General features: G+C 52.3%; 9 protein-coding genes across 9 annotated transcripts; 5 read left to right on the top strand and 4 right to left on the bottom strand.

Moving 5' to 3' along the window:
• Positions 1 to 130: 130 nt before the first annotated feature.
• On the top strand, positions 131 to 4,129 carry PV05_07864 (pre-mRNA-processing ATP-dependent RNA helicase prp5). Its single transcript, XM_013457333.1, has 4 exons — positions 131 to 495; positions 551 to 868; positions 920 to 3,725; positions 3,778 to 4,129. The coding sequence occupies exons 1-4, from the start codon at positions 340 to 342 to the stop codon at positions 4,044 to 4,046; spliced, it is 3,549 nt and encodes a 1,182-aa protein (XP_013312787.1). The 5' UTR covers positions 131 to 339; the 3' UTR covers positions 4,047 to 4,129.
• A 412-nt stretch (positions 4,130 to 4,541) lies between these two features.
• Positions 4,542 to 5,226, bottom strand: PV05_07863 (uncharacterized protein). The gene has a single exon (XM_013457332.1). The coding sequence runs from the start codon at positions 5,102 to 5,104 to the stop codon at positions 4,574 to 4,576; it is 531 nt and encodes a 176-aa protein (XP_013312786.1). The 5' UTR covers positions 5,105 to 5,226; the 3' UTR covers positions 4,542 to 4,573.
• An 847-nt stretch (positions 5,227 to 6,073) lies between these two features.
• On the bottom strand, positions 6,074 to 6,904 carry PV05_07862 (uncharacterized protein; the record flags this gene model as incomplete). Its single annotated transcript, XM_013457331.1, has 1 exon — positions 6,074 to 6,904. The coding sequence occupies one exon, from the start codon at positions 6,902 to 6,904 to the stop codon at positions 6,074 to 6,076; it is 831 nt and encodes a 276-aa protein (XP_013312785.1).
• A 2,019-nt stretch (positions 6,905 to 8,923) lies between these two features.
• Positions 8,924 to 9,960, top strand: PV05_07861 (uncharacterized protein). Its single transcript, XM_013457330.1, has 2 exons — positions 8,924 to 9,252; positions 9,364 to 9,960. The coding sequence occupies exons 1-2, from the start codon at positions 9,046 to 9,048 to the stop codon at positions 9,520 to 9,522; spliced, it is 366 nt and encodes a 121-aa protein (XP_013312784.1). The 5' UTR covers positions 8,924 to 9,045; the 3' UTR covers positions 9,523 to 9,960.
• A 1,288-nt stretch (positions 9,961 to 11,248) lies between these two features.
• PV05_07860 (uncharacterized protein) lies at positions 11,249 to 12,914 on the bottom strand (the record flags this gene model as incomplete). Its single annotated transcript, XM_013457329.1, has 4 exons — positions 11,249 to 12,156; positions 12,211 to 12,680; positions 12,732 to 12,774; positions 12,829 to 12,914. The coding sequence occupies 4 exons, from the start codon at positions 12,912 to 12,914 to the stop codon at positions 11,574 to 11,576; spliced, it is 1,182 nt and encodes a 393-aa protein (XP_013312783.1). The 3' UTR covers positions 11,249 to 11,573.
• A 189-nt stretch (positions 12,915 to 13,103) lies between these two features.
• Positions 13,104 to 15,368, top strand: PV05_07859 (uncharacterized protein). The gene is made up of 2 exons (XM_013457328.1): positions 13,104 to 13,533; positions 13,584 to 15,368. Exons 1-2 carry the CDS (start codon positions 13,501 to 13,503, stop codon positions 14,610 to 14,612), a joined length of 1,062 nt encoding a protein of 353 aa, XP_013312782.1. The 5' UTR covers positions 13,104 to 13,500; the 3' UTR covers positions 14,613 to 15,368.
• PV05_07858 (uncharacterized protein) lies at positions 15,135 to 16,612 on the bottom strand. The gene has a single exon (XM_013457327.1). It carries the CDS (start codon positions 16,502 to 16,504, stop codon positions 15,242 to 15,244), a length of 1,263 nt encoding a protein of 420 aa, XP_013312781.1. The 5' UTR covers positions 16,505 to 16,612; the 3' UTR covers positions 15,135 to 15,241.
• Positions 16,613 to 17,266: 654 nt separating this feature from the next.
• PV05_07857 (aspartate-tRNA(Asn) ligase) lies at positions 17,267 to 20,115 on the top strand. The gene has a single exon (XM_013457326.1). It carries the CDS (start codon positions 17,355 to 17,357, stop codon positions 20,082 to 20,084), a length of 2,730 nt encoding a protein of 909 aa, XP_013312780.1. The 5' UTR covers positions 17,267 to 17,354; the 3' UTR covers positions 20,085 to 20,115.
• Positions 20,116 to 20,479: 364 nt separating this feature from the next.
• Positions 20,480 to 21,730, top strand: PV05_07856 (uncharacterized protein). The gene has a single exon (XM_013457325.1). It carries the CDS (start codon positions 20,559 to 20,561, stop codon positions 21,447 to 21,449), a length of 891 nt encoding a protein of 296 aa, XP_013312779.1. The 5' UTR covers positions 20,480 to 20,558; the 3' UTR covers positions 21,450 to 21,730.
• The last annotated feature ends 134 nt before the right edge of the window (positions 21,731 to 21,864 follow it).

The following is a 21,864-nucleotide window of genomic DNA, read 5'->3' as shown; positions in this document are numbered from 1 at the left end:
CAGTGCACCAACCCGCACACGTGATGTGGCCCCCGGGCCCGGAATAACGTAGTGCCGACTACGCAGGCAAAAATGCGGGGACACTGCCGCGCCATAGTTGCAAACTAGGCTGTGATCCCGTCCGATGGGAAAAAGATTGAAGAAGACGAACATCAACAATATCAATGGCGGTCCCTCATCCCACACGGACCTAGACCGAGCGGCTTGATCGCTCTCGATTGATTTTCATCGAGATACATCTTGACAACCCGACTTTCCGCCATAGCCTCAGATTCTCCATTTCGAGCCTGGTCCTGGTTGCGGTTCTAGCAGTAAAGCTCACTTATCTGCAGCCACAGGATGGCTAGGCACGGGGACACTCGCTCACCATCACCTGCAGGCAGTTCATTTTCCTCGTCAAAACGAAGCCGGAGAGATGAGGATCGATACGAGAGGAGTCGGCGAGACGATGACCGTGGTCACCGCCGGAGGCATTCAAGATCTCGGAGTCCTGATGTATGTTAACCATTCGTCCTTCCACGTGACCAGACTCGCTGACCAGATCTTACAGCGACGACATCGCGATCGAGACAGAGATCGAGACCGTGAGGGTTACCGACGAAGAGACCGCTCAATAGACCGCCGCTACGACGGCCGACGAGATGATGACTACTACTATTCAAGACGGGACAAGTCTCGAGACCGCAGACGCTCAAGAGGCGGTGAAGACCGTCGTCGAAGCCGAGATAGAGATACACGTCCCAGGCGGGACGACTCTCGCGACAGAGATCGCCGGCCTAGAGACGAATCTACCGAGTCCCGAAAACGAAAGCGGGAGGACAGTCGGGACAGACATGCTCGCAAAGAGTCCAAAGATGTGTCTAGAGAGGTGAGTTCTGGCCGGATTCGTATTTCATACAGCGCTCATCAACCTTTACAGAATTCTAAACCCTCAACACCTATTGCGCAATCCGCCGAAGAACAGAAAGCAGCTCGACTTGCCAAACTGGAACAATGGAAAAAGAAGCAGGCCGAAGAACAAGCCAAGAAACAGAAAGAGCTCGAGGCCGCGGGTGGTGCACGCAGTATTCTGAACGAAATTGACAGAAGAGCAGGGTTTTCGCCAGCAGTTATTTCGCCACGATCACCGGTGACACCAGCGACACCAGCTTCCCCGTCTTCCGCTGCCATCCCCTATACCGGCAAATTTGACCCAAAGGCTATCGTGAAGAAAGCACACCACACGTCGTCAGCAAACAAAGTCCTGGGTGGCGACGTTGCTGCACCAGCCATCGTCAACGGCCATGTGCCAATGGCCGAGGCCTCACCGAGATCTCCTGCGAATGGTGTCTCAGCCTCTAAGTCACTCAAAGCGAAGGGTACTCTGGGAAAATTCGGGCTTGGAACCAAAGCCGGCCTCGAAACCGACGTGTCAAAAAGAGCGTTGGATTTTGAAGACGATGAAGGCACCAAGAAAAAATTGGAGAAACTCCCTAACCTCGCTCTCGAAGACACTGGCACCAACGATGCGCAAGCCGGCCCCGCTGAGGACGAAGGCGATGAGGATGCGGATATGCAGGATGAAGGGTCAGAGGAGAGCATGGCTGCCGCTCGTGCAGCTGCGGAACTGCGAAGTCAAGCTGAACGTGGCGAAGATACCGCCATGGCTGACGTTGCTGCCTCTGCTGCTGTGGCCAACGCAAACGGTCAAGAAGAAGAAGAGGAAGAGATCGACCCACTTGACGCCTTTATGCAAGATCTTCAGCCTGTGCAGGCTACCAGGTCATTTGCCATGAAATCGATGTCGAAAGCCCGGCAACAAGAGCCGGAAGCTCTATTTGGAGATGATGGAATCGACCTCACTGCCGTTGACGATGAAAACCCCGACAGTATTCTGTCACTAGCCTCCACTGCCGCCAAAAAGAAGAAAAAGGATATTCCCGCCGTGAATCATGCCAAGGTCCAATATCAACCCTTCAGGCGTAATTTCTACTCCGAGCCTGTGGATATGGCAGACTGGACAGAGGAAGAAGTTGCCAACCTGAGAATGGAACTTGACAATATCAAGGTCAGAGGTGTTGATGTTCCCAAGCCCGTGCAAAAATGGGCGCAATGTGGTCTTGGTGTTCAAGTTCTGGAGGTCATCCAGAAGCTGGGATACGAAGCACCGACAAGTATTCAGTCTCAAGCTGTTCCGGCGATCATGTCAGGCCGAGACGTTATCGGTGTCGCAAAAACTGGATCTGGCAAAACTATTGCTTTTCTTCTTCCCATGTTCCGACATATCAAGGATCAACGTCCGTTGGACCCCTTGGATGGACCCATTGGGCTTGTACTTAGCCCGACTCGAGAGCTTGCTACTCAGATACACAAAGAGTGTAAGCCTTTCTTGAGGGCACTTGGCCTTCGGGCGGTCTGTGCCTACGGTGGTGCTCCCATCAAGGATCAAATTGCTGATTTAAAGCGAGGAGCAGAAATAGTTGTCTGCACGCCTGGTCGAATGATCGATTTACTTGCCGCGAACAGTGGGCGGGTGACCAATCTGAAGCGAGTCACCTATGTTGTGCTCGATGAGGCTGATCGAATGTTTGACATGGGTTTTGAACCTCAAGTCATGAAAATTCTAGCCAACATCCGACCTGATCGTCAGACGGTTTTGTTCTCGGCAACTTTCCCACGCCAGATGGAAGCGCTTGCGAGAAAGACTCTTAGCAAACCCATTGAGATTGTGGTCGGCGGTCGCAGCGTTGTTGCTCCCGAGATCACCCAAGTTGTCGAAGTCCGTGAGGAGAACACAAAATTTGTCCGGCTGCTTGAACTGCTTGGCAAGTTATACGAAGATGACAAGAACGAAGATGACCGAGCCCTCATTTTCGTTGATCGACAAGAATCTGCCGACGGTCTGCTCAGAGATCTGATGAAGAAGGGCTACCCATGCATGTCAATTCACGGCGGAAAAGATCAGATCGATCGAGACTCGACCATTGACGACTTCAAAGCTGGCGTGGTCCCGATTCTGATTGCTACCTCGGTTGCAGCCCGTGGTCTCGATGTCAAGCAGTTAAAGCTAGTGGTCAACTACGATGCACCGAACCATCTCGAAGATTACGTACACCGCGCTGGTCGGACAGGCAGAGCAGGAAACACGGGGACTGCTGTGACCTTTCTGACAGAAGAACAGGACCGATACGCCGTCGACATCGCCAAGGCACTAAAACAGAGCGGCCAGCCCGTGCCAGAGTCTGTGCAGAAGCTTGTCGACACCTTCATGGAGAAAGTGAAAGCTGGTAAGGAGAGGGCGGGAGCCTCAGGATTTGGTGGCAAGGGGCTTGAACGACTTGACCAGGAGCGCGATGCTGCTAAGGCTCGTGAGCGCAAGACCTTCAAGACTGGTGACGAAGGAGACGAGCAAGAAGACAAAGAAGAAGGCAGGGACGTCACGGTTGGCGACGAGATCTTCGCCAAAGCCGCCTCAGGCGTGAAGGCCTCGGATGCGCCTCCTTCAAGCAGTCTCCCTGGCGTGCCGAAGGGCATTGATCTGGATGGCAAGATCACCGTCCACCGAACGGAGCGCGAACCTGCAGCGACCGGACCGAAGAACCAAATGGACAGAGTCGCCGCAGCGGTCGGTGCGATCAATGAGAAGCTCTCAAAGGCGGGTATCATGCGCTCTGGAGTGCCTATCGACAACAAAGGACCCGATGCTGGCGCTTTCCATGCTACACTCGAAATCAACGATTTCCCTCGTAAGTTGTTCTTGCCCTTTCTTTCTCGACCACGAACTAACAGATTTTACAGAAAAGGCACGCTGGGCCGTCACCAATCGGACGAACGTCGCAAAGATCCTCGAGGCAACGGGCACGTCGATTACGACGAAAGGCTCATTTTACGCGGCTGGAAAAGAGCCTGGGCCAAACGACAATCCGAAGTTGTACATTCTTGTGGAGGGAGATACGGAAGTTGTCGTCCATGATGCCATGAGAGAGCTGATGCGGTTGTTGAAGGAGGGCACGATGAGCGCGGCAGATGCTTCTGAGCGAACTGGTGGACGATACTCTGTTGTTTAGGAAGCACCTAACACAGTTTTTGGTCTGTAGATGTTTGAATGCGAACGTGAAGCCGCACGAGATACCTTTTCATTGATTCCCTGTCCTCGCTGCCACTGATGGAGATTCAATACGGGGAGCTTTTCGTGTTATATGCCACCTGTAAATGCGATATGGTCCCGAATGCCTTGTCTTTCATCCTCATCCTCGCAACTCGATCGTGGGAATACCTTCCAGTTCAGAACGGACATTAGCAACTGCACTGTCGAGGCCTCAATTCGCGGCTGGAAGTATGCAAGTATGCCGGACCCAGAGTACAGAACGAATTTGGGGCGGAGGCGAAGTCGGCCTCACTAGGCCGAGAGTTGGACCGGTCGTCCTGAGGTGAGTACTGGGGACTACCTAACCTACCTTACTGACTCACCAAATGAGTTCCAAGGTTTAGAACGAGGACTCTACCCGCACAGAGTCTTACGAGCTAGTGGGTCCTCATGGTCAGGTAGGTATGTATTTTATCGTTCTCCACATGTAAAGTAAGGAACTCCGAGCTATTTTTGGAAGAGTTCCAGAAATTTGCGGATCAGGTTATCCGGCCACGAGAATCTGAGATCTGAGTTCTGAGTTCTGAGTTCGTACCCACCACCACCACCAGTGCAGGCACCGCCACAGTACCGGAGAAAATCCACGGTACCTACTAACAAAGTGTCCACAGCCAAAGGTCCCACCAGAACCAAGAAAGTACCAGAGACATGAGTCAAAGCCTTTGGCCCACTGGTCTGAGGACCTGGGGGATGGGAGTCCGGAAGAAAAGGTAAAAATGTGGGAGTGCCAGAAGGTGTGGAATCATTGCCATTGTTGCCACACTTGCTCGAATAGGGAAAAAGGCCCAGCTCTGGGAAATCCGCCTGTGCCTGCCTCCCCCCCGAAAAAGCCCAGATCTGAGATACCTGTGCACAGCTTGTGCCTCGATGTCCCCTGAAGGCCAGTGCCTTCCACGCCTGGCCGTGCCGCCCTGCCCTGCCCAAGTTTCCCCCCCCTGGGGCGCTGCCTCCCATGCCTGGCCCTGCAGCCATGCCCATGCCCTGCCCATGTCCTCCGCCCCCCTGCAACACCTGAAGTTTTGGAGAGATCTTGGTTTCGCAGCCACCGACGAAGGCATCAGTGGCTGCTACTCACACTCTGCACCGCGTGAAGGTGTCTCTCCTGCGCAGAGCATCCTCCTCTTTCTGATTGTGCTTTCCCATTCCCATTTCCCTTCAAATTGTTCTGTTGTCCTTTTCCCTTGGTTCCTGGACGCCGTCGCTGCTGGTGTACAAAAAGTCCCATACCAAATTCCAAATCCACAAAAATCCCACAATGTTGAACAATGTACAATCGAGGGCAGTTGTAGAGCCCTTGTTGAGCCCTTGTCGTAGGCTTGCTTCCCAGATCCAAACTCCATGCTTTCAAAAAAATCCATGAGCAGTTGTAGAGCCCTTATCAAGAGCTTGCTCCCGAGTCCTGAACACCATGCTGTGCAAAAAGCAGTCGTAGAGCCCTTGTCGTGGGCTTGTTCCCGTCCTCCAATCCCAAATTCCCAAATCCAAATCCCCCAAAATCACGACGGAGCAATCGTATGCCCTTGTCGACAAGTCCTTCCCAATCAAATTCCCATGTTGTACAATCCCAAAAATTCCTCCAAGTCCAATCCTCCATTTTCTCTTGCCCGTTGTAAAGGGCTTCCTCCACGTATCAATCCGTAGACAACGTCGTACCTCCTGCCAGGGGATGCCATGGACTCAGATCTGGGAGTGCATTGTGGAGTCATGCAGAACAGGCTTCCACTCGTCGTTTTGAGTATAGGGAAGGCATTGTCGTCAAGTTCTCCTGCTGATTCTCCTGCTGATTCTCCACTGAAGACCCCTTGGGCAACTCTCACTGGAATTGTCGTTGTTTGAGTGAGGTGTACACCACATGAGATCCATGGCATCTTGCATGGCCATCCACGAATCAAAATCCTTAGGTTGGTGCTGGCCGTCCGTTGTCGGCTGGCTAGAGTTTTCTTGTCCCTAGAAGACGGCAGCATCCCAGAAATCTTCCTGGACGTTTTGATTCATGGTAGGCAGGAAGACCATGTCCTGGGCCTGGTTGCCGACAAATTGTTGTTGCGGCCTTGAGCCCCAGGCCGTCTGGTTGCCCTGATCAAATTGACCTTGAAGGCCGACGTTGTTGTAAACTTGATACTGGGCTTGGCCCAGGAACATGTCATCTCCCAGGGCGCCCTGTTGACCCTGTGCCCAATGGCCGGCGTTGTCGAAGGTTGGATTCTGGAGCATTGGCTCCTGATTCCAGTCCTGGCCGTTGTAAGCCAAGGCACCCTGTGGCAGGTAGCCGGTATTGTTGAAGTTAGGAACCAGGTAGTTCTGCTCCTGGTTCCAGCCTTGGCCATTGTCCCAGTGGAGTTGCTGGGGATTGATCGTGAAGTCTTGACCATTTTGGCCCAGGTTGACTTGTGCCTGGAGGTCGACATTGTCGATGTTGAGTTCTTGGGGATCCATCCCCAGGTTGAAGTCTTGACCATTGTGGGCCAGGTTATCTTGTACCTGGAGGTCGTTGTCGTTGGCCAGACGCAATGCTGACAGGGCTAACTGTTGGTCAAAGTTTGAGTTGTCTTCGAACTGGTCGTCGACGTCGTCGAGACTGACGTTAGCTGCCGGCTGGTAGCCGCCTTGGCCAAGGGCGGCGGCGTCGTGTTGGGCCGGGTCCTCGTCTGTGACCTGGAGTTGGGCCTGTTGGCCAGGAGCCTGCTGTGGAACTTCGGGGTTGGGAGCCTCTCCAGACGGTTCCCTCGTCTGGAAGGCCCTGACGTCGACCCTCCCGGCTTCGATATCGGTCTTCATCTTCAGATCGAGAATCAAGACCTCCGGGAGAGCTCCTCGCCACGCTCTGGAGCCGAGACGGACACCCACCCTACAAGTGCCTCTGTGCCGTATGGCGTTGTCCCTGCGGAGTTGGCAATGGTTACAGGTGTCCCATGGGCAATGATACCAGAGCCCACTCCCTTGGCATTGGGCTACATGCCTCTTGTAGTTGGAACGGTCTGTGAAGGGCTGGCGATTGCAGTTTTCACACTGAAACGTCTTGCCCTCATGCACGCCTCTCACATGGCTGAGGAGGGTGGAATTGGCCGAGAATCTGCTTGGGCACTCCTGGCAAGCAAAGGGCTTCTGGTTGTTGTTGTTGCGGACCATGTTGAAGGTGGCCGTGGTTTTAAAAAGAGGGAAGTGAAGGTGGGGAGGGTGCTATTTCAATTGTCACTTAGTTGTTGTTCAACATGGGAGCCCAGAAGAGACCTACCTATGGTCCTGGTGTTGCTGTTGTCAAGGAGTGCCTGCTCCTGGAAACGAGTGTATTGGAAACGAATGTCTGGGTGTGAGTGTCTGGAAGGGTGGTCGTCCGTGCTGTAAGTGTTCGATAGATGTGTGAATGGTGTTGATGGATGTCGTGTGAAGATCTATCGAACTCTGGTGTGTGTACAGACGGACTACAGGAAAAAAAAGAAAAAAAGAAGACACAGAGAAAGGGACAAGGACGGTTTTATTGAAATGGGATCTCACCAGCCTGGTGCCGCCAAACCTTCAGTACTCGAAGCTTTGCGCTTGACTGGCCTCAGGAAAGGCCATGAATGCTTTCCGTCGAAGTTTGTGACTTGACTCACCAGAGCCAGAGCATAAACGCTCCTCTACTTACATACAGGAAGCTGATTGGGCTTGACGAGAAGCTCCACGGGGTCCTCATGAGAAAAGATCTTGGTTCAGCCTCTCAAGCTCGACGATTGCTAGTCCTTGAGCTTGCGTGAATCGTGGCTTAGTACCATACTCAAGTTTTTCAATAGAACGTCGTCAGCAGTATGGGCCCCCGGACCAACGACAAGGTGCCATGCAGGTTGAGGAGACGGTAAGGTTCGTGTGACTCTTGCCCTCCCTTGTCCGAGAGAGCTACGCAGGCTCAAGCTACGGACTGGAAGAGACGGCCGGAGTCGCAGAATCGACCAGAAGGCGGAATTCAGGAGGATGGCCCCCTGCTGACGCGGACTGTAAGGAAAAGCTTTACCTGCTGCAAAGTACCCAGTACGTGACCGTAAAGAAAATGAGAGGCAACTGACTGCTGAAAAGCCGGGCCGGACAATGGTCGCTACCAATGAGATTGGCTACCAGCTCGGCTGAATTCGCTATTTTTTCCCATTTGCAACACCTTTCCTCCTCGAGGAACGCACACTGACTTGACGTTCGAGGGCAGGGTATGTATGTTACGGACCTGGCAGTGCAATTGGATCTCCATCTTTGTCTGGCCGCTAGAGAAGTGAATTATTGAAGTCTGCTCTAAGGAAAGATATTTCAATGGTTGTAAGGTATTCAGGGCTTTTGCCACGGTTGATTTCAACCGGCGGATCGCTCGTGAATGTGTGCGAGCAAATTCGGTGTTGTGAAGGTGTTTTCGTTGAAGGAAAAAACAATACTGAGGTCCAAATTAGGTATTTCGGTTTCCTGTACGGGACGCAGCCTTGCATGCACAAGGCTGCGGAAGTGCGGAAGTGGCCGATCTCCAATAACCTGGAAAACTTCCCCACGATCGGTTTTTGCATGCAAGGAGAAAAATTACGGTAATAATAATGGCGGTAACAATTGCTTCTAGAAAAGTGTGTGGATCTTGCAGTGGGAAAAGATCTCCCATTACATACGTAGTAGTATTGCAAAATTACATAGTACTCGACCAGTAACGCCCCGTGTGTCCCACAGTTGTGAATACTTGGGCGAAGCACAACAACGCAACATGCAGTATTGCAATGCCGCGCATTCGCCAAGCGCAACCACCAGTCGAGTGTCTCTCGCGGCGTGGGGGGTTTGGCTCCTTGCAATGGCAATTTTATCAACTACTACTCCTTACCCAGTGTGCCAAATCCACATTCACACCTCAAGACCCATCTCCAGCCGTCATCATCGGGGCATCATAACTTTTGCACTGTGACGACCGCTGAAACATGGGGAATCTCTGTTCCAAATCCGCCAATCAGCCGGACAGCTTCTCTGCTCCTGGTCGGACACTAGGCTCGAACTCAACAGCAAAGCCGAGCTCTGCACCGGTCCCGCAGAAAGTCATTGCGAGCACACCTGGTCGCACTCTTGGAGGCAGCGAGGGAGCCTCAAGTTCTGATGACGCCCGCAGTGCGGCAGCCAAAGCCGCCGAGGTAAGCATCTTGATCCCAGCACGGTGCTCTTTGGGCAGGGTCCATAGCCTCGCCAGGGTTGTCTGTCTGAGAGCTATAGCGGTTGACGGGTGACTGACTCCGGCCATACAGGAGCGAGCTGCAAGGGCCAACAAGTCCGGGGGCAAGCTCTCGGCTCAATTAACGAGTCAGAAAAAGCAGACTCAAAATCAGCTGTTGAACGCTGGCTCCGAAGCAGAGCGTCGGGCTCGAGACGCTGACGAGGGCGCACAGGCCCGGAACTGGAATTGAGCCGCCTGTCGTGTATGGATGTCGGATTCCAAGCGCTTCTTCCGTTGTCTGTCCGATGATCAGAAGAGCCCAGTAACACTCATGTTTTTCGTGGAGTTTTCCAGAATGTGTCAAGTACTGGCGCGGATGATGAACAGAGCTTGTAACGGACATCCACACCCGCGCCACAGAGTCCTTCCGAAAGTATCAAGTTCGGATCCGGACCCATCAAGACTTTGAATTCGAGCTAGGCCGAGAATACGGTGGCTCATCGACGACGAATTTATGAATGCGTTTATTGGCGGTGGTAGTGGAGTATCCCGGTATTTCAGTACCGCAGGAGTATTGGTGGTCACGCACTATCAGGAAAGGGGGAAGCAGGTGTGTGAATTGGATCATGAGCATGCATCAAGCGCGAAATGGATACAGAGTACCGCTCTTGACCACGATGAGTATCTTGGTATTGGTCTGCCATGTTCCAACATTCTCTTCGCTGCCGTGGTCCGAGCTGGATATGTGTAGTGATCTCAAGGAAGGTGAGAACGTGGAACAACCACAAAATCCCCAGGAGAACGCTCGTTGTTGAGGCTTCGGCACGACTGGAAAGAGAGCCTGCACACAGACCTTAAGGGTGCATCGGCAGCGGTGCTTCGAGCAGGGAAAGCCCAGAAGCGCCTGAATGTGAGATGACGAGCAGTCAAACGCCTTGATTGCGGAAGTAGGAACGCCCATGTTCCCTGCCCAAGACCACAAGAAGAGGCCTGGAAGGACACCCCAGTCCACGAGCCCTTGGCCTGTCGTTCTTCTTGCACTTACGATGTACCTCTGCGCTTCCGCTGTCCTTTCTATCTTCATGTTTTGAACTGGTGCAAGCATCTCAGCAACATTCATTCTAGTACTATCTGCTACAGGTCATGCCAGTGGTCATTGTGCTCCATCGAGAGGCGGGCTCTTAGTTCTTCAGCAATCTGCGAGTGCGTGTCAACACCTTCATTCCGGCGTCTATTTGATCATCAGGTACGACATTTCGACACCTTTTAATCTATGACTTTTCTCGACGCTGATATCTTTAATCTGCCCTCGCAGCCTCTGTCTCCCGGTCTACGCCTTCGTCCTCTCCACAACCCTATTCTTCATGATACACGCCTCCGAAGTCTAACAGCCAAGTGTTGAGTAGGCAAGCGTTGATAAGCGCAGAGCTTACTGTCAGAAAGAGGAGATGAGATGAGGCTGCAAGCAGTCCTCTCCGGCAGCAAGAACAGATCTCCCTCCTCCTCAGTCATCAAGAGCGTACGAGCGTCCTTCAGACGAAGCACTAAAGCACTACAGAAAGATGATATTCAAGATCAAAGAAAACACCACAGCCTCGCACCAGCAGCTTCCAGCATTTATCCGTCACTGGAAAGGGCCTCACCGCAGTCAAATCAAGCTCATCTGCCTTGTGGCGCGGCCCGACCTCTCTGTCTCGGCGCAAATTTGGGTTCCCTTTTGCCCCATTCTATGTCTTGCGGGTTCGAGCCAGAGCCATGGATGACGAAGAGATAGTGGACAGAGAGAGCGCGCATCGGAGGAACCCATCGCCAAAGAAGGGCACATCTGGCTTGGGGAACATCACGCACGGGTAGGCTCGAAACGCGAAAGACGCTACGGTAACGGGAATACGACCTCGAGCAGAAAAAGACCAGGATCGTGCTGGAAATAAACAAAAAGTGCACAGCTCTGCGAGAATGTAGGATGTAAAGCAAGACAAATAAAGAGATCTTTGATGCTTCATTTTCCGTCTTATGACAGTCAACCACCGGAGCTCTGAGACTTCCATATCTGAGGAAACCGCCATTTCTATCCTAGAACTTTTGATGCCTCGTCGAAAAGTGCCCTTTGAGACACATGACCCAGCCGTATCTCTGTTTGGACGTGGTGTCCTCCAGGCCAAACGCCAAAACGCCTGACGCTATGCTATGGTATGTCATGCTAATTACAGTGTCGAGGTAAGTCCATCTCACTGTGCATCGACTTTGATCATTCCGCTGTTCACTCCACTTCGTGCTCAATCAGAATCATTCATCTCGAGTTCATTCCTCTTTTCCTTCGTTCGGAAGCAGATTGCCACGGACAGCAAACATCTTTCCAGTTGTACCAGCGACAAAGCCGTCAACCTGGCGCGCATACTGTTCGACTTGTCGGCTGTTCAGCATGCTCTCCAAGCGACTTGGTTCCGTAGGCAACTTGAAAAGTCTCAGGTACTCGTCCTCCGGCAATGGTGGCTGCTTTGAGAGAGCTCGTGCTGCATTCTCGGCCTTGCGCTTAGTCTGCCATTGCTGAATCTTAGCCTGCTCTCGAGCCATGGCACGTTGGTAGTAGGAGAAGTTGTTGGATTCGACATGGTGGGTTTCGACCGAGTCGAGAAGGTTGTCGGCAGTCTGGGACAAGTACGGATCGATGGAGATGGAGAGGTTCTCGAAGTTAGGAGCGAGAGTGTCGTTCTTGAAGGCTGGGTTGTTCTCGATCTCAGCGACGGAGGTCGGGGGCCTCATGATGCCACTCGCGATCATCTTGGGGATCTGTTGAAGGAAGGTGGTGACGAGGTGAGAATTGTGAACGGTGACCGGAAGTTCCACAAGAATATCAGTGTACTTCAGTCCAGATTTGAGGAGGCTATGTGAATTGTTAGCAAGTGATGGGTAAAGTGATTTTGATGTGAGTCCATACTTCTCGGTGGTGAACTTGTTCTCCTTGTAGGCGGTCATGAACTGGGGGGAGAGTCTGAACGCGCGGATGCTCAGAATGCCCTGCGAGCTGCGACTGACATCGTGGACAAGCGCGACGGTCTTCTCATTCAACTCTTTCTGGTAGTGGAACTGGTTCTCGATGAAATTCGTGGTGACGAAATTACCCAGATTGGCGCTCGTGTACCATCCCACATTGTTTGCATCGACGTTCACTTCGCGAAGCATTTTGATCATCTCGGTTTGGTATTGAGTGTTTGACTTTGCGCGAGGAGCAGCAGCAGCGCTATTGAAGTGCTGTTGCTCGTACTGCGCCTCTGGCGGCAAGTCGACGACGGGGAATGGGAAAGAATTGGTGACTTCGAGGGTTCCATTGTTGTCCATACCAACGAGAGAGCCTGTCGCGACGGTAGGGAAGCGCGTGGCACAGTGCTTGATCACTTTCATGACGACCTGTCGCCTTTGTGAGTGGGGGGGAATGGAGGATTTTGAGGGTGTCCTTACCAGCGACTCGAGCTGGACTGCCTTGAGAGGCGGCGTGTCTTTCCTGCGAGTCTGTCAGCATACTTGAATACCAGCGTTTGACACAAAAAGAACTTACTCCATAGTGGCAGCCATGTTTGCTGAGTATCTGATGAAGGTTGGTTCATCATGGCCATGGCCATCGGCCTTTGTGGGTGCGGACATTTTTGCGGAGGACTTGTGAGAATGGAAGGTTTGCCGAACTAAAAAAGCGAGGAAGGCATAGCGAGGAGAGACATATCACGTGCCAAGAGAATACAGGCTGTGGGAACGCGTTGAAAATGAAGACGAAGCACATGGCGCTCAACTTGAACTGATGTCCTCCCGCTACTGCTATTGATATCATTGTGACACATCCATCACAAAAGGGACATTATCCTGAGATGACTGGCAAGGTCACCAGGATATCATGCTCTATCGTCTTATCATATGTTCAGAGCGTGAGGCACAGTCTCAAGACCTTGGTCACTGAGCAAAGGGCAGGGAGAGCGATGAAGTAGGAGTAGGCATATAGGCATCTTGCTATTGATATGCCTCTAGGCTGGGAGAAGCTATACTATGTGCTGAAAAGCAAATGGTCTTTATCAATGCGCGGCTAATATTCGGCAGTGTCACGGTGGGAAGCATATGACGATCGACAACATATTTTCTTGTCCGCATCATTGACCTTCATGGAACCGCCCTTCGTTCGCACATAGACCTGTACATAAGGTTGTTTCTTCATTGTGCTCGTTTCGCCGGGAGGCTTTCAATGTCTTCCAATACTAATTTGGATATCTGGTTGGCGAGTTGAGCGCCCCTTCAGTCCGAGATGTTGTACTAACTGCGGCACAGGCTGGGGCATTTGCTGCTTTCACGGTCGATCTACTTGTTTATCCTCTAGACACGCTCAAGACACGTCTGCAATCACAAAATTATGAAAAACTGTACAAGAATACCAACGGCTCGGCGAACCGTTCTTTATTTCGTGGATTATATCAGGGAGTGGGCTCTATCATCCTAATCACAATTCCTTCCTCCGGCGCATTTTTCACAACATACGAAGCCTTGAAACATGGCCTCGACGGGCTTGTTCCTCCGAACTCGAGTATCTACCTTCCCCAGCCTGCCATACACGCGGTCGCAAGCGGTGGTGCGGAACTTGTTAGCTGCGCAATCTTGACACCGGCAGAAGTCCTGAAGCAAAATGCTCAGATGCTGAGTTCTGGGAAGCGAGGGTCAACCTCTCTTGAAGTGTTCAAGACTTTCCGAAAGCAACCAGCAAGACTCTGGAGAGGCTACACGGCGTTGGCGGCACGGAATTTGCCTTTTACTGGATTACAATTTCCTGCGTTCGAGTCACTGAAGACCTATTTCATGGCAAGGCGAAAGGCTCGGAAAGGCGCGCCAGTGGATGGTATACTGGAGCGTGCTAGTATCACGGCCATGAGTGCCGGTATTGCTGGTAGTGGTGCAGCTTGGGTCACTACGCCCATAGACGTGGTGAAGACGAGGATAATGCTTGCTGCATCTGTGGATGATCCTCCTCCTAAACAGGAGGTGAAGGGCAAGCCTTCCAGTTTTCTCATGCACGGCATTCAAGGCTCGAGGAAAAGTGGTCTTGCGGTTGCCAAAGAGATCCTGAATACGGAAGGCGTCCGAGGGTTGTTCAGAGGAGCTCTACTTCGAGGCTGCTGGACGGCCCTTGGCAGCGGCCTCTACCTTGGATGCTACGAAGGTGGCCGGTTTTATCTAGAAAGTACGAGGAAGGATGTGAAAGAGGGAGATCATCTCATGGGACGAGACTGGTCGAACGTGAAGGTTGGTGTTGGAAGCAGCAGATCCCAGGAGGTTGTCAAAAAGAGTGCCTGGCAAGAGGACTGAAACTCGGTGTAAGAAAGAGCACCCTATTTGTCAAGTGGACCAGTTCTGCCAGGCCCGTCCGCCTATTGACGGTCTCAGTGAATCCGTCGGCTTCCCTGCCTCTGGAACAGGAAGGTTCTGACCCAAGAAAAGCTTCATTAGCTTCGAGAGCAAGTTGATCTCTGATCATTTCGGAAGCTGACAAGCCAACGGAGGGCAATCTCTGATACAGCACCTCGGAGTTTTCAATGGACGGTCGACGCGGCCATATAGTTTCGGAGCTGCGATGGCCGCCTTCCAACACTACACTGCGTCGGAATGACAGCCGACAAACACAATACAAGATCCAGAACACGCGCTACTACCGAGAGAACCGAGTTTCTACGGCAGAGCTGCTAGCGAGGGCACCACGACGTCCGCATTCCGAAACCGGTATCGGTCTTGTAGCCAATACCACCACGCGGGTATGTCAGTCAAGCAGGAGAGTCCGTAAGAAGGTTGATGGGACGGATTCAAGAATTCAAAGGACCGTACTGGAAACTACCAGTATAGTCCTTGTGTATGCACCTGGAAGCGGTATGTGTGGGATCGTTTCCTTATTTCTCGACGAAATGTCGCAGGGTCGTCCAGCCATGTCACGAGAGTCTAGCCTAGGTCATCTCAACATCGTGATCTTCGTGACCTTCGTGTCCGTTCACCTCAACCTCGACCTCTCTGTTCTCATCGCCGTCTCCCTCCTCTTCGTCTTCCCATACATCGTCATCGTCCATCTGATCATCCACACCGAGAGATTTATTTAACTGTTGAACAAGCTCGAGCGCATGCTCACGCAACCTATCATCCTCGTAGTCCTGCACACGGTACAGTCTCAGGCAATTGTCCAACCACGTTTTCGCCAGCTCTTGGCTCTTACTCAGACTTTCTGAAGCCGTCTCAGGCTTTTGTGAGATCAGAACCTGGCACCAACCACCCAAATACCAAGACTCGACACTCTGATCGTCTTCACGAATCAGGCCCTCAAGGACAGTCATGGCCTCCGGCTCGGCCTCGACTTCCATCAGCAATCTGCTCAGACTGACCCGTGTAGCGAAATCAGGCCGCGAGTCAGACTCCACATCTGCAGGAATATCCTTCCATATCCCCATACTTCGGCGGAGAGCCTGTCTGGCATCCTCCATCCGCTCTTGGCTGATCCGTACACTGGCCAGGGTCTGTAGTACTCCAGCACTCCGTTGCTCGGGACATACAGCGACAGCTTCTGTTACAAGCGTCTCGCAGCGCTGTTCTGCATCTTCCTCCCAGCTTAAGTCCGTCATGTATACCTCCGCCATGGCACACAGAGCGTCTGCAAGTTTGGCCCGCTTTTCTTCCAGTATTGCAATGGTCTGATTCATTTCTTGCGCATCGTCGTCCTCGAGGACATCGATCTCATTGCGAAGAACTTCCGTCGCTTTCTCAAAATATGACACGCTCTCTCTACCACCTTCCTCGCATAGCTGCGCTAGCCACAGCCACGGCTCTGCACTCACCAGTGCTCCATGTTGATCGATTTGCACGGCGCGGGAGAAACTTCGTCTTGCGGAATCTGCGTCGCCCAGGGCAAGTTGGATTTCTGCTTCGAGGACTAACGCCTCCGGTAGTGTAGGTTTGCCTTGTGCGGCGAGTTGGAGAAGTGTATCAATGTCGTTGGTCTCGCTCTGGGATTGTCGCTCGGTTTCCAGTTGTTGGAGAGCTTGTTCGGCGAGGGGGAGGGCGAGTTCGGCTTGTGACTTCTCGAGAAGTTCGGCAGCTTCGGTGAGAAGGTCTTCGGTCGATCGCTGGGAGGATTTTGGTAGGGATTTCACTAGCGGCGTGGTTGTCGAGCGGAGGATGTCTTTTCCTTTTGAGTGGGATTTCGTCTTTGTTTTGGCCATTTTGGCAGGCACTGCAAGTAATTACGAAGCACACAAAGAAGAAGCGCTTGAAGTTATAGCTCCCGTTAGTCAGAGACTAAGTACCTACGGTAGGTATAGAGATGTCTGCTACAACTCAATTCTCGGTCACGAAATTTCCAGCCGACATCTGAAGCCTCAACTCAATGAGGCAAGTACAGCGAATCACGCCTGATCACGTGCCAGAGGCTCTGCATCCCCAATTCTGGGCTGCCCGTGAGTGCCCGTAGATGCCGCGTCGTCCCGACAGACGTGAGCGTTCCGTCTTGGTACGGAGACATAGTCCGCACCACTGGAGGAAAACTCGAAGCCTGGTGCAGCCGGACCTTGTATCCGGCGCCACACCTTATCCAACTTAAAATCAAAGAAGTGAAGAAGGCCTTCTTTCGTCATGGGGAAATTCCAACTTTGCCGTGCTGATCTGTTTCATCCTGTGCATCCTTCAGACGACTGTGAGACAAGCTCCCGTCCAGCAGGCTTGTCCTTGACCACGGTGAGCAGCCAAGTTTGTGAGACGCAGTGCCCAAACAAGACCTGGTCTCCGAGGCTGCGATTCTAATTCAGGTAAAGACTCTGCGTCTATCCGTGATCTGCCTTTAGCGAATCCTTAGAAATCCATGCCTATAGTACAAGTGACGTAAGACCTCTGTCATTGTTTGGCCTGCTTCAGGCCCATCAACGAGGGTGCCGGTGAGTGCCTTCAATGGCGCCGGATTGACTTTTCTTCCGTGTGAGCCGTCACCATGACAAGTCGACCACCAACTCATCTATTTGTTGGGCATTCTGCTGCTCAGGCTCTTGCGATTCAAGCCTCACTCGTACAACCTTCAACATGTCCCAGGTCAAGACCGTTCTCTCGAACTTGCGCGACAAAATATCTACTCATAAGCATGAACTTACTCAATCACTCTCACGAAACGGCGAGAAGAATTATCGGGGCGGTTCAGAGAAGGATGTTGCCCGGATAATTGGGGAAGAACAGGACTGGTCCAGCAGCGAGGAGGACGCGACGGACTTCCCTCACCATGGCCAAACGGCGAAAAGTCTGGATGAATTCCTGGACAACGATGACCCTCCAGAAGTCAAGCAACGCTACGGCAAATTACCCTTGATGCAATCACAAGATGAAGGCCCTGCCAACGACATATGGCACACTCAGTGGACTCCCTTAACAGCCGTGGATACCAGCTACATTGGCAAGGAGATCGCTTTTCGCGCCCGAGTCCACGTAGTTCGGCATATGAGTGCAAAGCTCGCCTTTGTCATCTTTCGAGAACAGACAACTACGATACAAGGTGTCCTTCGGGCAGTTGAAGGTGGCATCTCCGAGAACATGGTGCGATGGGCAGAGCATATTCGAACAGGTTCGATTGTGACGGTCAAAGCCACAGTCAAGGAGCCTGAACAGACGGTCAAGAGCACAAGCACTCACCATGCTGAACTTGATATTCACGCAATGCACGTTGTCTCTGCTCGAGAAACCCCGGTCCCTTTCAGCGTCTATGAAGCGGATGCTGCAACTGATGGCCATTCGATAGCGGACCGAATCAGGTTGTCGAACCGAGTATTAGATCTGCGCACCCCCTCCGCGCAAGCAATCTTCAGAGTCCAGTCGAGCGTATGCAGAACCTTCCGAAACTACCTTGAAGATCACGGGTTTTTGGAAATACACACCCCAAAATTGCAAGGCGGTGCAACTGAAGGTGGAGCGGACGTGTTCAAGCTCAATTACTTTGGCCGACCGGCTTTCCTTGCTCAAAGCCCACAACTTGCCAAACAGATGTGCATTTCGGCCGATTTTGGAAAAGTGTTCGAGGTTGGTCCTGTCTTCCGCGCAGAGAACTCAAACACTCCGAGACATATGACGGAATACACTGGCTTGGACTTGGAGATGGCTATTGACCGTCATTATCACGAAGCAATGTGGCTGATCGATGCAACCTTGAAAGAAATTTTCAAGACTCTGTATGATCGCAATAGAAACGACATCGATCGGCTAAAGCAGCACTTCCCACACGACGATCTGATCTGGCTCGACGAGACACCACGACTTACCTTCGCAGAAGGCGTCAAACTGCTCAACGAGTCAGGATGGACTAATGACGACGGAAGTCAGCAGTCTGAGTATGACGATCTGCCGACCCGAGGTGAGCGGAGGCTAGGAGAACTGGTCAAGGAGAAGTACCACACTGACTACTATATTCTCGACAAATTTCCAACAGCTGCCCGACCCTTCTACACCATGCTTGATCCCAACAATGACAAGGTCACAAACTCTTTCGACTTTATGGTCCGAGGACAAGAAATACTGTCAGGCGGGCAGCGGGTTCACGATTACAAGCTTCTGAAAGAACGGATGGAGGCTCAGGGCATGGATCCAAACGACCTCAAGGAGTATATGCAGGCCTTCGAGTGGGTCGCACCACCTCACGCAGGTTGCGGCATCGGTCTTGAGCGTTTGGTGTCTCTGATCTTGGGCCTTGGAAACTTACGATATGCAACGCTATTTCCTCGAGATCCAAAGAGCTTCCCAGCAAAACCAGAACCCAACTTACGACATCCCGATGATAATACGTTACACAGACCAAAAGGTCGCCTTCCACCGCTCGAGAATCTGGTTGCAAACTACGGCGATGCTACAAACACATCCTGGATGGATGAGAGGTTCCAGATTTGGCGGGATGAGAAGACAGGTGCCGCCATCGCATATGTTCCAACCCACGATCGAGCCATTTGTCCTGGAAACCCCCTTTGCGATGCGCGTCAGCTGGAAGACGTCATCAGTGCGTTTCTTACTTGGCTTCGCCGCGAGACCCGTCTCCGACCTCTCTTTGTTCTCGTCAGCAAAGAGGTTGAAGATGTTCTTGGCGACAGCCTGGGATGGAGAAGCTTCACGAACGTGGCAGAACAGCGGGTCAACCTGGCCAATAACGAGCACTTGAACGTCGACGCTGATGTGGATCGAAAGATTAGACATGCCACAAAGGAAGGGGTCAAGGTGACCGACTATGGCAGTGAAGTGCCTGATGAGTTGCGCCACAAGGTGGAAGAACGCATCAAAGAATGGCAAAGCAGCCGGCAGGGCCCACAAGTCCATTTAAGTGAGATTACTCCTTTCACAGATGCGTCGCATCGTCAATATTTCGTCGCCCAGGACGGCGATGGCAAGGTCCATTCCCTGGTGGTGCTTGCACAATTGGCACCCAGGTACGGAGTACAAGTCAAATGGGCTCTGGATTTTCCTGGTGCGGCCAATGGAAGTATCGAATCGACGGTTCTGACCGCGCTGAAGGCCGCGGCAGATGCCGGCTACAAGTCGTGTACTTTCGGAGCTGGCGCGACCGCGAAACTGAGCAGTGGTCATAATGTAGGAGGGGCGAAGGAGGCCACCTTGAACTCACTGTATCAGACGCTGGCGGCTCGGTTCAATCTGGACAGAAAGACCGGCTTTCGGGCGAAGTTCAACACTCTGGACGACGCGCTGTACCTTTGCTACCCTCCCCGGGGCCTAGGACCAAAGGGAGCACAAGCAATTGTCGACTTCTTCCAAGGTGGTGACTAGACGAGGTTGCGGGAGCCGTGCCTGCACCGGCCATCGATTGGGAGGAATTCATCATTTGTTCTGTTGCTGTACACATGCGAGGGCGTGGCTGCAGCGGCTGGTTCTAGCTATGGCGCTTTGGATATACATAGTAGCAAGAAATATTTCATGTCGTCCAAGGCCTGCACCCTTGATATGTGCCACATCTGACCTCTGACTTGCCCGGACAATTACTACCGTGCGCGCCCGTGGGGCAGCATCGGCAGTTAGTGAAATCTATCAATGGGGTACTGTTGCCGGTAATCACCCCACTATTACTGTGTAGAGCATTGGATGGCGACATTGTCCCACTCGTTCGCTTCTCCAACAGCAACCAAATCATCGATATCTAAAGAGTCGAGACCTTGTCATAAAGCCCCAAACCCCGGGGGAACTAGTACAACAAGATTCGAAAATCCCCCTGCCATCCTTGATTTGTCTGGATCGTCCTTTACAATGGCACTCAATCGCGTACTCCTCATAGGTGCAGCAGGCAACCTAGGGAGCCTCATTCTCAAGTACCTCCTTTCCTCCCCATCCAAGTTCAATGTCACGGTCTTGACTCGAGAATCGTCGACGTCCAAGTTTCCATCCACGGTGACCGTGTCCAAGGTCGCCGACGACTACCCACCGGCACAGCTCGTCGAAGCTTTCAAAGGCATCGATGTGGTGATCTCGGCCATTTCCATGATGGGCATGCACGAGCAGTACAAGTTCATTGACGCGTGTGTGGCAGCGAAGGTCAAACGTTACATCCCAACGGAGTATGGCCTTGACGATCTGCCCGACTGGCTCGTCGAGTTGAGACCGATGTTCCGGATCAAGCACGACGTGCGAGACTATTTGGTCTCCAAGGAGAAAGAAGGCCTAGACTGGACCTGCATCATCTGCAACGTCTTCTTCGAGATGGGCGTCAAGTCCGGCTTCTTCCAATTCTTCTGGCCGGACAAGAAGGCGGTGCTGATCGACGGTGGGGAGACGAAATGGGTGGCCACGACGTTGGATACCGTCGCCTTGGCGGTGGTCAAGGCCATCGAAAAGGACGAAGCCACCAGGAACAAGTTATTGCTGATCCAGGACTTCAGAACGAGTCAAAAGGAGATTCTGGAGGCGATCGAAGAGAAGACCGGAAAGTGGAACGTGGAGAATGTGTCGTACGAGAAGTGGTTGGAAGAGGCGAAGGAACGGGCCAGGGATGGTGATGATAGTGCTCTGTCCAAATTGACGTTCGGCTCCGTGCTGCCTGGGAGTGAGTGGGAGAAGAGGGACGAGTTTGCAAACAACTTGTTGGAGCTGCCGACAAAGTCATTCAAGCAGGCGATGGAAAGCGTGTTACAGGGTGTTTGATGCGACGCCATGATGGGTGAGAGAGGTTCTCTGAGTAGAATGACGGTTGGAGGGACTAGCTGGCGAATGTTGGTGGTTACCAGACCTTCAAGATACTTCTCTTGAGGTACGACAATTTCTGGTTCGAAAAGCAGCATGGACGCAGAGAGAGTTGTTAACTCAGCTGGTAGAGTAACAAGGGAATATAGGGCGATGACTCTGATCCGTCGATGACGGTGATGGGTCGGCTCCTAACTTGGTGTCGTGGGTGCGATTCCTACACAACTCATTTTCTTTTTCAACTTGCATGTTCTTTTCTTCTTTTCTTGCTCGGTTCACGATGCTCACTTTCGATATCATGCGAGGTGAGGTTCTTTCCAGGATTCTACCGCCGCTTATTCTGGCTTTATTCTCACCAGGATATCTCACTTTAACT

The sequence above is a fragment of the Exophiala xenobiotica genome (assembly GCF_000835505.1).
Source record: "Exophiala xenobiotica strain CBS 118157 unplaced genomic scaffold supercont1.5, whole genome shotgun sequence".
Lineage (NCBI taxonomy): Eukaryota > Fungi > Ascomycota > Eurotiomycetes > Chaetothyriales > Herpotrichiellaceae > Exophiala > Exophiala xenobiotica.
This window is presented reverse-complemented; position numbering and strand designations above follow the sequence as displayed.

Excerpts from the sequence above, each read along its gene's own strand:
- PV05_07859 (XM_013457328.1), top strand. The coding sequence starts at position 13,501 with ATGTCTTCCAATACTAATTTGGATATCTGGTTG. Across the intron at positions 13,534-13,583 it reads CTAATTTGGATATCTGGTTG|GCTGGGGCATTTGCTGCTTT; the intron begins GCGAGTTGAGCG and ends ACTGCGGCACAG.
- PV05_07861 (XM_013457330.1), top strand. The coding sequence starts at position 9,046 with ATGGGGAATCTCTGTTCCAAATCCGCCAATCAGCCGGACAGCTTCTCT. Across the intron at positions 9,253-9,363 it reads CGGCAGCCAAAGCCGCCGAG|GAGCGAGCTGCAAGGGCCAA; the intron begins GTAAGCATCTTG and ends CCGGCCATACAG.
- PV05_07864 (XM_013457333.1), top strand. The coding sequence starts at position 340 with ATGGCTAGGCACGGGGACACTCGCTCACCATCACCTGCAGGCAGTTCA. Across the intron at positions 869-919 it reads CCAAAGATGTGTCTAGAGAG|AATTCTAAACCCTCAACACC; the intron begins GTGAGTTCTGGC and ends CAACCTTTACAG. Across the intron at positions 3,726-3,777 it reads CGAAATCAACGATTTCCCTC|AAAAGGCACGCTGGGCCGTC; the intron begins GTAAGTTGTTCT and ends CAGATTTTACAG.
- PV05_07858 (XM_013457327.1), bottom strand. The coding sequence starts at position 16,504 with ATGGCCAAAACAAAGACGAAATCCCACTCAAAAGGAAAAGACATCCTC.
- PV05_07857 (XM_013457326.1), top strand. The coding sequence starts at position 17,355 with ATGTCCCAGGTCAAGACCGTTCTCTCGAACTTGCGCGACAAAATATCT.
- PV05_07856 (XM_013457325.1), top strand. The coding sequence starts at position 20,559 with ATGGCACTCAATCGCGTACTCCTCATAGGTGCAGCAGGCAACCTAGGG.
- PV05_07863 (XM_013457332.1), bottom strand. The coding sequence starts at position 5,104 with ATGGGCATGGCTGCAGGGCCAGGCATGGGAGGCAGCGCCCCAGGGGGG.